The 12,789-nt window shown below is 30.3% G+C and overlaps 1 protein-coding gene and 1 long non-coding RNA gene across 4 annotated transcripts in view; both read left to right on the top strand.

Annotated features, from left to right (window-relative positions):
- LOC127730258 (uncharacterized) overlaps positions 1-12,789 on the top strand; it is a 346,186-nt gene that overhangs the window by 100,650 nt on the left and 232,747 nt on the right. The gene's annotated exons all lie outside the window — the stretch shown is intronic.
- Positions 1-12,789, top strand: part of LOC127730243 (coatomer subunit alpha-like) — a 38,155-nt gene that overhangs the window by 10,311 nt on the left and 15,055 nt on the right. For both annotated transcript variants that reach the window (XM_052238540.1, XM_052238539.1), the window contains 12 exons: positions 2,087-2,302; positions 3,107-3,242; positions 4,031-4,264; positions 4,875-4,941; positions 5,594-5,669; positions 6,563-6,645; positions 7,163-7,302; positions 7,778-7,863; positions 10,090-10,228; positions 10,484-10,646; positions 11,026-11,172; positions 11,964-12,153. In XM_052238540.1, the coding sequence (XP_052094500.1) occupies positions 2,087-2,302; positions 3,107-3,242; positions 4,031-4,264; positions 4,875-4,941; positions 5,594-5,669; positions 6,563-6,645; positions 7,163-7,302; positions 7,778-7,863; positions 10,090-10,228; positions 10,484-10,646; positions 11,026-11,172; positions 11,964-12,153 (1,677 nt within the window). The remainder of the gene's footprint in view (positions 1-2,086; positions 2,303-3,106; positions 3,243-4,030; positions 4,265-4,874; positions 4,942-5,593; positions 5,670-6,562; positions 6,646-7,162; positions 7,303-7,777; positions 7,864-10,089; positions 10,229-10,483; positions 10,647-11,025; positions 11,173-11,963; positions 12,154-12,789) is intronic.

The following is a 12,789-nucleotide window of genomic DNA, read 5'->3' as shown; positions in this document are numbered from 1 at the left end:
TAAATTATTTTGCTTCTTTGAAACCTTGTTTTACAAGTATTTTCATAAAGGATTAAATTATTAAATTAAAATAGCAGTGTTTTTATTTCCCATCATTGAAGAATTTGTAAATGTGTTTTGCAAGTTTGCAAGTTTGCATGCATGTTTGTTGTAAAGCTAGCCTCCTTCAATGTGTATATTTTATAAAGCCTTGCCCCATATCCTTAGTAAAAAGATGATTTGTCAGAAAAGGTGCTCGCTATTAAGTGAAAACAATATTAGCATCCTTAGTATTTATAACCATGTTTACAATATTCAGACCAGAATGCATTGTAAAAGTGTACTTAACAACATAAATAGCGCACCACATCTGCCCAAAATATAGAAGTTTCACAGTTTTTTGCTTTTGCTACAGATTTGTAGAAATCTGTTATATTGTAAGCATTACCTTCAAATTAATGCAGTGTTTACAGAGAAATTTTCATTTTAGTGGCCACAATGAAGATTTGAACATCGAAAGTCAAAAATCAAAAGTCTGAGATAAGTTGATTTTAAATTGGTCTTTAGACAAGAATTAGATTAATAAACTGAAAATCAAAGTCATTTCCCTTGTTTTAAGATGATAAGTTACACATGACTTTAGTTTTCAAAAATTTTGCAACCTATTTTTGTTTTGTTGATTAAAATGTTTTATTTGAGATGTCAAAAATTAGCATTAAGAAAATTTTCATTTTCACAGAGTATAGTGTTTATTACCTCAGAAACATTGTGTAAAAATATTTTGACTCGTTTCAATCACCTTTTTTGTAAAAAAATTTGACTCGTTTCAATCACCTTTTTTGTAAAAAAATTTGACTCGTTTCAATCACCTTTAAAAAAGTTATATTTAATATAAATATTAACTTCAAAGAAATTTAACGGAGGAGGTGTGCTTCTTTTGTTGTTGAGTATATTTGTTTTATAATTTTTTCTATTTTTGCAAATTTTAGGAAAGAGTTTAAAATAGTACATGTATCACTGAACAAATATATATCTTGTTGAGGATTCCATATTTAAGTTTGATATTATCTTAAAAATGAAAAACTTCAAATCTTATTTGACCTGCAAATTCATTAAATTAAAGTTGAGAATTATATAAACGTTTATTTTATTTTTTTTTCTTTTCATTGCATTATGAAAAGGAAACACAAACCAATGTTCACTGATAAAAATCCTTGCTAGTATATAAATCCATGTTTAATGCTAGTACATAGGGAGAAGTTTGTTTAAGCAATATCATGATATTTGAATTTGCATCCTGTTATGCCTTGATAGCATGTTTCCACCATAACTTGGCAAGGTGATATACTTTCAATATATCTAAGACTATTTCTATTTGTTAGTTGTACACCTTAAACTGAGTATAAATGTTTATAATGTTGCTTGAACATGATTGTCATAAAAAAAAAACCAACCATTTATAACTAAATGCACCAGTTTTACATGAAAAATAAGCTAAAGATTTAGTAAATTTCAGATAAACAGTAACTTTGTTTGTAAAATGGAATTTTATTGCATAGTCTGTTGTTTTTAAAATTTGCAAGATAAAATTTATTCTTTGTCCTCATCCTTAATAAACTCATCATAGATACCAGGATTGAAATTTTGTATTTGCGCCAGATGCGCGTTTCGTCTACAAAAGACTCATCAGTGACGCTCGAATAAAAAAAGTTAAAATTGCCAAATAAAGTACGAATTGAAGAGCATTGAGGACTAAAAATTCCTAAAAGTTTTGCCAAATACAGCTAAGGTAATCTATTCCTGAGGTAGAAAAGCCTTATATTTCCAAAATATAAAATTTGGATAAATTGTGTTGTTAAAATGTGGAATTTGTTTTGTTTTGAATATCTTTATACTGCATCCAATAAAATGTCAGTAATGGATTAGGTATCAAGATGAAGAGGTCTAGGAATGGTAGATATAAGAAAATGTTTTGTTATACTAATCATAGATAATAACCATACTGCATGTTAGTGGCTAGAGTGGTAGTAAATATTTCACCAGGCATCATTTCAAGGATTCATTAAAAGGCTATCGATTATTTCTTAAAATTTGACTTTAATTCCAGGTCTGAGGAAGAAGAACGTATCACCTGGCCCATCAAGTATAGAGGACAGATTAAGAGCCACAGGGCAGACTGATTTATTTGGAATGTCTGATGCTGTTGTTAAGCATGTTCTTGAAGGACACGACAGGGGTGTGAACTGGGCAGCATTTCATCCTACACTTCCCCTGATTGTATCAGGAGCAGACGACAGACAGGTCAAGTTATGGAGAATGAACGGTGATTACAAATATGCTCTTATGTTCTAATTGTAACAATACATTATTGATTTGTATATAATTCACCATTACAGCATCTAAAAGAACTATGGGTAATTTCATGAAAATATGTCACATTATTGTTTGAATTTTCATTGTTTTGGACATTTTTGAAAAAAAATATTACCCAAAATGCATTAGACTCTGAAAGGGTGAATCATAAAAATGTCATGTTTTTCACAAATATTCATATGTAAGGAAAGAAAGGATAATGGTAGTCTACTTTAAAGAATGTTAGCTGCTCACATTTCAACATTTCCTTAATTATTTGAAAACTCTCTGTCTTTGACCTTAACAATGCATTTGATTATTTTGCTCCTTTATTTCTCAGTTCTCAGCTTATTCAAGAACATAAGAAATAGGAGATTTTGCATGATTTCCAATGAGAAAAATATCCACCCAAAGACAGAACATACATCTTGAATATAATTTTTTTTTTAAATACTTTTGAATTCTATTATTTTTTGTGCATTTTTCGTACAATTGAATAATCCTTTCTTATTTGCCAATATTTTTCATATGGAAAATCAGTACAAAGTTTTTCCCAAGCTGAAAATTCATTCTCCTTATCAAATGCTTGTATCTTAAAAACAAGCAGACAACCTATCTATATTTTCCCATTATTTTTGATGTATTAAACATTCCCTAATGAAAATGAATTCATTTATGAAATTTGAATATTTCAATATTTCAGCAGCAAATTTCCTTCATTATATGTTTCTATTCTCATTATTATAAAATAAACAACAAACATGTTATTTTACAGATGCTAAAGCATGGGAGGTAGACACATGCAGAGGACACTACAACAATGTTTCCTGTTGTACTTTCCATCCAAGACATGAACTAATACTTAGTAACTCAGAGGACAAGAGTATCCGGGTCTGGGATATGAGCAAAAGGTTTGTATAGGTTGTTGTTGTATAAAACATCTAAAGATGAGAAAATGTGGTATGATTGCAAATGAGACAACTATCCACTAGAGTTAAAAGTAGAAGTAAGCAATTATAAGTCACTGTACGGCTTTCAACAATGAAAGAATCTCATACCTTATAGTTGGCTATAAATGGCCCGACATGAAAAATATGAAACCATTCAAACAAGAAAACTAACGGCCTAATTATAACAAAACAATTTCTGAAAAACATATATGAATGACATTAACCTATTACAACCACTCTACTACAGGCTCCTGAATTTGGACAGGCTCATAACGATTGTGTCAGGGTTAAACATTTTTGTGAGCGCTCAACCCCAATGCAGAATGTTATGGATAGAAATTGAAGATATAATTGATAGCAGAAAAGCTACAGTGACAGTCCTGTAGTTCACAAAAGTCTTATGATAAAATCTTTTCTAGATCATGAACAGTTCAGTACAAATGATATTCTGCTTTAGTCTGAATATTCTTTTGCAAATGTGCCAGGGGCAGATGTAGGTATAAATTTACAGTAGGTTAAACATGATTTGTACAAAATATGAAAATAAGAAGATGTGGTATGATTGCCAATGAGACAACTATCCACCAGGCACCGAATTACATAGAAGTTAGCAACTCTAGGTCACGGTAAGGCCTTCAACAATGAGCAAAAAAAAAGAGCCAAGTTTTGCACCTTTGAATAGCATATTTAAAATGCATCTTTCAATTTTAAAAACAAAGATTATTTTGAAAATATCTATTATTTAACAGGACTGGAGTACAGACTTTCCGTAGAGAACATGATAGATTCTGGATCATGGCTGCTCATCCAACTCTGAACTTGTTTGCTGCTGGTCATGACAGTGGAATGATTGTATTCAAACTGGAACGTGAACGTCCAGCCCATGCAGTTCACAATAATATAGTGTACTATGTTAAAGACAAATACCTCAGAAAACTGGACTTTAACACTTCAAAGGATGGTGCAGTCATGCAAATTAGAGGGTATATAAATACTTTTTTTCTCTCTAAAAGTTCTGTATTCATTGTTGCCAAGGGTAAAGTGTTGGGAAAGTATTTGGTTCCCAGTTGAAAATGAATATGAACAATAAAAGAAAAGAAAACAGTAATTGATAAAGTGTATATGATTTAAGTTAAAATGTGAAAGCAGTTATAACAACAACACTTTAGGGATTGCTGCAGCAATTTAATGAGATCGACATGTTTCGTTACCTAGGGTACTGTCATCAGGATAAAAAAAATACAGAAAATTGCTAAATAATTTTAGATAGTTTCATATCAAACATACATGTACTGCTAAAATAGTAGATTTGTATAACTATCACAATTTACTGGCAATCTTTACTTTTTTCTATAGTTTGAATCTGATGTTATTTTATAGCATGTATAACTTTCCCATTTTACTGGCAATCCTTACTTTTTTCTGGTTTGAATCTGATGTTATTTTATAGCATGTATAACTATCATGTTTTACTGGCAATCTTTACTCTGTCTACTGGTTGAATCTGGTGTTATTTTATAGTGTGTATAACTATCACGTTTTACTGGCAGTCCTAACTTTTTTCTACAGTTTGAATCTGATGTTATTTTATAGGGGAAGCAGATCTCCAGTATATAGTATGTCCTACAACCCAGCAGAGAATGCTGTCCTGCTTTGTACCGTAAGTACGTGAATGTTGTTAGGCTCATATATAGTAACAATCATGATAGAGTAACTTATTGATTGGTTAGTGTTTAACACCACTTTCAGCACTATTGGCTATTTTATGGCAAGTTTTTATTGTTGGAGGAAGCCTGAATACCAGCAGAGAACCACAACCTTCAGCAACAAAACTGATATTTATTATCAATTAAGAATGGAGTCGAAGGCACCAATCTCAAGTGTTGACATGCTAGTGATACAATTGTTGAACTACTTAGACCACTCGGCCACCAAGGTCCAAACCATGATAGAAGAATATTTTGAGGTTTTATATATGATGATGCAAGTGGAAGCATATCCCCAATCTTCCTTAAATCTGTACTTTTAGTAACTATATTAAATTAAGTGAACATTTCATTCCAATACATCTTTCTGCTGAAATATTAACTAAGTCTTGAATAATTATAATTTGAAGAATTTAAAAAAGATACTAGACAATTGAAAATTCTTCAATTTATATCTGGCTGTTTGTGCTTATAGATAAAATGGTGAATTTTACAACATAATATACTAGTATTCATGAAGAAAGTTATTAACAAACATAGTGTTAGATTTATGTTTATGAAAGTTTTTGATTTCAATGAAAAGTTGATTTCGTTTAATATTTTCAGAGAACACAGGTTGTAGAAAACTCTACATATGATTTATATCCCATACCAAAGGATAGTGATTCACAGAACCCTGATTGTAAGTCATGCTAATGTTTATTTAAATCAGCTTACAAACTAAATACAGTTTCTTACAAACTAAATACAGTTTCTTAACTCTAACGCCAACCATTTTGGAAAAAAATTGGCCTTTTGTTTCATAATTGTTAGAGCTAATGCGTCATTTTGAAACAATATGTTCATGTTTCAAAAGACTAAATGATTTTTTTCGTGCAGAAATTCATATTTGTCTTTAAACAGCGATTTTCCTCAAAATGAAAATTATAGAAAATAATTTTATAAAAATTGCTTGAAACTGCAGACATATTTTTTCATTTGATTAAAATATTTCATTGAATTGGAACAAAAAATATCGTCAGTATAATTTCTTATAAAAATTTGTTTTTATATGAAGTAATAGGGGAATTTTCAAAAGGTTAAACACATTTGACTTACGACTGTAGGTGTGAATAATATGTAAAAAAGGATAACAACAAAAATATCCCATCATACAACAGACTTCATGAACAAACAACATCTGACTCTCCAAAAAAACTGACATACAAATGAAGATAAAAAACAACTAAACATGGTCCAGATAACCTGACTGGGTACAGGCACAAAATGGGTAGAAGTTAAACCAGTTTTGAGTGGGCACAAACTTCTCTGATTGCCTGTCTAGGCTATTTGTTGTAAAACTAAAACACACAATTAAAATCTGTACAGTTCAGCTACCAACAAAATGACTACTAACAAGATCAAGGAAATAAAAAATGGCACATAATTGTGAAATCAGGGTTAAAATGTTCATTTGCATATATGGATTGTTAAATTTTGTGTTGTTCATTTATGACATACACAATATATATTGTGGTTGCTTCACTATTACAGCTTTTAATGATTTAATGGATTTATAAATGTTATTTTATTTAGCTCCTGATGGAAAGAGGTCAGCTGGACTGACTGCTGTATGGGTAGCCAGGAACAGATTTGCAGTCTTAGATAAGACTCACAGTGTAAGTGTCTTTGATATCTGAAGTTTTTTGTTGCATGATTTACTGTGGAGTCACTATTATTCACTGGATACCGATTTTTGTGGATTTCGTGGGTATAGGTTAACAACAAAATAATGTTCAACGAAGCACACATTTTCTAAAGGTTTTGGCAAAACCATGAAATCAAATATCCACAAAAATACAAGATTTTTTCAATCCACAAAAATTGGTATCTCTTAAATTTTAATTTTACACATTGAAGATTAAAGTGTCATGGAAATTTGAACTTGAAATTCATTCTTATCTAAAAAATACTTCATAGATTTTCTGTGAATAGTAATTAGAAGTTGCAAATTTTGACCAAGTAACTTGAAATGAGAATGAATAGAATATTTTTGTGCTTTTTATTTTAGATGTTTATCAAGAATCTAATATAAAAATACTTCATAGATTTTCTGTGAATAGTAATTAGAAGTTGCAAATTTTTTACCAAGTAACTTGAAATGAGAATGAATAGAATATTTTTGTGCTTTTTTAGATTGTTATCAAGAATCTAAAGAATGAGGTAACAAAGAAAGTACCAGCCCCTAACTGTGAAGATATTTTCTATGCTGGCACTGGATGTTTGTTATTGAAGGATGCTGATGGTGTCACATTGTTTGATGTTCAACAGAAAAGGTCTGTATATCTATGTACTATTGTATTTTGTGGTAAATGTTTAAATCCCATTCACTTTAAGATAAACTTGCAAGCACATTAATTAAAGTCTGCATATATTGATAGTATCATTCATTACTTTATCAAGTTTATGTCAACATAATAGACTATTTTCATATAACCGACTTTTGACAAAGGAGTTCATAATTTTTTATGACAGGCTACCTACTCTGTGGTAGGACATTCTCTTACCCAGTCAAGTAAGAGCCAGTGAAAGAAGTAAAATCAAGTTTACAATCAGTGCAATTTGGGTTGAAAAACAACTGTATTTTTTCTGTACACAACAAAATCAATGGAAAACAGTTAATTTTTCCCCAAATTGCACTAATTGTAATAGTCAATTAGTACAGTAAAAGATTAAAAGAAATAGCAACTTCCAGTAAATTTAATTTAGTCAGCTGGGAATAATGAAAGAATTATTTTTTTCAATTTTTAGATCGTTAGCCTCTGTGAAGATTTCTAAAGTGAAATATGTTGTATGGTCGGCTGATATGTCTTTTGTGGCTCTTCTAAGCAAACATGGTAAGATATTCAATTTTTTTTTAAAACAATGCAAAATTTAGACTTTTTAAAAAATTCTGACTTAATTATAAGTAAAAATATAAAGATTAATACATTTTTGACAATTCCTTTGGATTTGGATAAATTGTAGAAAGTAATATAAAGATTGTCAGGAATGAAATAAAAAAACTAAACACAGCATCTAAATAAAACATTGATATTACATGTTGTACCCTCATTTTTGTGCTGTAAAAATACAACGTTGATATTTCATGATGTGTTGTCCGTAATTATTTTCAATTTTGTTATGACACTAATTAACTGTATAATAACAAAAAATTTGAGGGGCATCAGTGTCTTCCCTAGAAAATTTTTCATGCATGGTGGGTCCATGGTGAATTTGCAACGCGGCGCAAATTATAAGAAATGACTGTAATATTTTTTCTGTCTATGAAGAAATAACATCAAAAATTTGGTGCACATTGAATAACCCGCGTAGCGGGTTATTTTAAAGTGTGCACCACATTTTTTATGTTATTTCAAATAGACAGAAAAAATATTACAGTCATTTCTTATAATTTAATTCTAAATTCCATTTTAAACCGGAGTAAACCATGAAAAACGTTGATGACGTCACGGTCACATGACAAAATTATGTCTATGAGCTGATAAACAAAACAACGTCAGCCAATCAGAAGACGCGTTACATCCAAAATTAAATTATTGTCATATACACATTATTTTGTTGATATCTTCCTCTGTTTCAACTTTCCAAAGGTCACCACATATTTTTCAAAATCAAAAGCTTCTTCCTTTGGTTCTTCAATTGATATATGCATTAAGCAATTGAACACTTTTTGGCATAGTCTGTTTCTCAAAGGTGATTTTCATCTGTCTGACTACAATTTGATGAAGGAGTAGACTTCTCTAACCAACTTGTCAAAAAAGTTGGGCCAGTAAGGCGACGTTTCTTTGTTGGTTGCTTGGACATGGTTGTTAAACTGATGATTGTTCTTTGAATTTTGCTGATAGAATGGTTTCAGCATCAACAGCAAGTTGTTAAATAAAACTTTGAATGTCATCATTGCTTCACAGAGATTTTACAGGAAACAATAAAAAAAAATTTATTTGCGTTAATTACAGAAGTCGTCAGTGAAGAATACCTGACATACTGACACACGGATGACATATTTGGCAATTACCTGTTTGGAAGCTAAGCTGACATTTATTTCATGACAATTAACTATTTTTATTTAAAATACATCCCTGTCCGATTTATTTATAACGCTTCATAATTGTAAAAATCCTATCTTGCCGAAGTGAAAGAAATTTAGCCCCACTTTTGAAAAAAAACGGCAAATGAATCCGCTACACGTGAAGCTTGTGGCCCATTGAAATAAAAATAGAACAACACAAGTTTATTCAAAACAATATTTCCGTAAATAAATACGTATATTTTGAAAGTTTTCTATCAAATCTTTTAAATATTTCATAAGACACGTCTTTTTCTCGGCCCGGTGGCAGTGATGTGTATTCTTTGATAAAATCAATCAACCGCGACTAATCTAAAAATAACTGATTATTGTGACCAATCAAAAAATAATTCATCGATGTAAATATAGCTGATGAAGTAACTGTGAAACTTTATTAAAAAAAAAATGTTTTGTCCATTCTCGGTGAAATTACGTTAGTTTTATTTTAAAATACCAGAGACTACACCAAATTTTAAATTTCTACTTTTTAAAGATCACAGTAAAATAACGATGTCAAACACCCGGCCGTTTTTGAGGTGAAATTTATACAGGAAAAGGTTAAACTTTTTATTTAGCACAGAAAGATATGCATTGGAGATAAATCTGACTATTTATTTATTAGCTGACTGGTAACTTCTATTATGTAACCGAAGTCTCGATGTATAACCATCTAATCAAGAAGGTTGTAAAATCCCGGCACGCGCGACATGATGCATCCAATTATTAGTCGGATGAGTTTAAAACACCTGTGGAGTGTTGTCACTTGTTACTTCACTTTCAAAATATGGATAATAAATATTTTACACAGTTATAATTTTCACACATAGCGGGATGCATTGCGGCAATGATGAAAGCATGGCGGTCGAAATTTATGGGTAGCGGTACCACAATGCTTGAATAGCCTAGGGAAAACACTGGGGCATGTGACATACAAGTCATAATCATCTTTGTTTGGAATATAAGTATATGAAATATCTATACAATTTTTTTTCAGTGATATCTGTGTGTAACAGAAAGTTAGAAAATCTGTGTACTATCCACGAGAACATCAGAGTCAAAAGTGGAGCTTGGGATGAAAGTGGTGTGTTTGTATACACAACCAGTAATCATATTAAATATGCTCTCACAAATGGGTAAGTAAAGTATTGCTTCTAAATGGCTAGACATATAATGGGAAAACTTTACATGTGGTAATAGTCTCCTTTAAGTGCAACTTCTTCTAAACATCTTGACCGATATTGATAAAACTTAACACAGTTGTAGAACACTATCTGAAAATGTGCATAATGGAATATTGTATTCTTCTGGAAACTGTTGTGAGACACTAAAAAAATGCTTTCTGGGGAAAATGAAAAATTATACTTGAATTGTGCATACTTATTTTGCAGGGATCATGGAATTATTAGAACTCTAGATTTACCAATCTACATAACAAGGATTAAAGGAAATAGTGTGTATTGCCTTGACAGAGAGGCCAGACCAAGGGTTCTCAGTATAGATCCTACTGAATTTAAATTTAAACTTGCATTGGTGAACAGAAAATATGAAGAGGTATTATTCAATGTTTTTTTTTTGTAAAAATAAAAGCTGATTTCAGAAATGTTACCATGTCAAAGGTTACTTGTATATCATAAAAAAAAACATCTATAGCCTCTTTTAAGATATTGCATTGTTTTTGATTTTTTTCCAGGTTTCCTGAATAAAATTTTTATGGTAATTGAAAAAGAAATGTACATATTTAAAATGTTTAGATAAAATTTGCTGTTTTTAAAAATATAAAGTGATGAAGGCAAAATTAGTTTCATGAAACTAGAAAAATTTATATTTTGTAGTATAAAGAAAGTTCCAGTTTACGTTCATGGACATTTTTATTTATAGAATGTATTTGTTTATTTGTTAGAGTTTCAAAAACAAATATTTTTATTTATAGGTTTTACATATGGTGAGATCAGCTAAATTGGTTGGACAGAGTATAATCTCTTATTTACAAAAGAAAGGCTATCCAGAAGTAGCTTTACACTTTGTTAAAGATGAGAAGACGAGATTTGGTCTAGCTTTAGAATGTGGTAATATAGAGGTAGGTTTCTATTCAACTATTGAATAATTTCTATAACTATGTTATGATGAGAAACTTAGATATGAATTCATAATCAATTGTTATAAACATTGCTATCAATAAGCCCAAAGATGGTATGAGGAAAATTTCAAGACATGGTTTCTAAGACAATATTAAATCAAAAGTATACAGTTAAATAAGATAAATATTAGTATTTATCAGTAAAAAATTTACATTGAATTTGATATCCTCATATCATCCACTGTTCTAACTTTACTTTGGGTAAACAGCTCAGTAATATTACAACTGTAAATTTAATGAATTTTATAATACATTGTAACTGTCCTTAAGAAGACACTCTATGAAATGAAATAAGTCAACTTAGTAAACTTTCAACACAGTGGTTGTTGTCTTAATGTTATCTATAGTAAAATATTTTGGCTGATAAGAAGTGTTTTAATATTGTTTATTTGTTAAACAAATGTTAGACATTCATTTCAACTTGATTGTAAAAGAATGAATGATAATATGTTGTGTTACATTTAAATTAAATGTCTGAAAACGTGCTGTGACATAATTGTGAAAATTGGATGCTTTGAAAATTAAATATAGCCTGGCAGAATGTTAAGATACTGCTATGGATGACAAAGTGCTTGATGGAGAAACATGTTGACAAATAAACAATTACTTTGTGGTAATTTACAAGTGTTGTCTTTAATGTTGATTATTTCTTGCTTAATGATATTGACGGACCCAATTTTACTGCACCAGATGCATATTTTGACTATTTAATATTTACATATCTTTTATAGATTGCTTTAGAAGCTGCAAGAGCTTTGGATGACCCATCCTGTTGGGAGAAATTAGGAGAGGCTGCTTTGCTACAGGGAAATCATCAAGTTGTAGAAATGGCTTACCAGAGAACAAAGAACTTTGATAAATTATCTTTCTTATATCTCCTCACAGGAAATCTGGAAAAATTAAGGAAAATGATGAAAATTGGTATGTAAAGAGTTCTAATATATAAAACCTGCATGTTTGGTATATTGAATAAAATAGAAATCCTAGACAAAATTGGCTGAATTTATTGTTTATTTTTATGTTATGGACTCATTATTCTGTCTCTGGGCCGACTAGACTTTGCTCTTACTCCTAAATGCATTGTGCTTAGCAGAGAAGCAGCAAATAACAATTTTCAAGTCTTATGATCAAACTCCACACTTGCTGCGAGCATTCTACCACAAGACCACTGAGGTGATTATTTATATGTAGAAGAAAGATAGGATGAATTAAATACTGCAACCTCCATACCAATATTCTTGACGTTTTTTTAAGTTGGCCATTTTTATGACAATTCAGATTATTCTAAGCAGACAACTATATTCTATGAAGAACTTTTAAACCAGCTGTAAACATTGCCTTAAAAATTGCTTTAATTTTGGATCTAAAATACAGGTTTTCATCACCATATATTTGATGCAAAACAGATCTTTTTTCCATTATTTTTTTAATAATTAATGTATATGATTTACAGTCTTTGCAATCATATATTTTTTTCTGAGAATTATATGTTATACACTTTTAAATGCCAAACTATGCTTCCATCAAGAGACGAAACAATTTTATGCCTTTGTAAAA

Source organism: Mytilus californianus, unplaced genomic scaffold (genome assembly GCF_021869535.1).
Source record: "Mytilus californianus isolate M0D057914Y unplaced genomic scaffold, xbMytCali1.0.p SCAF_2, whole genome shotgun sequence".
NCBI lineage: Eukaryota > Metazoa > Mollusca > Bivalvia > Mytilida > Mytilidae > Mytilus > Mytilus californianus.
Note: the sequence above shows the minus strand (reverse complement) of the source record. Positions and strands in the feature narration are given on the sequence as shown.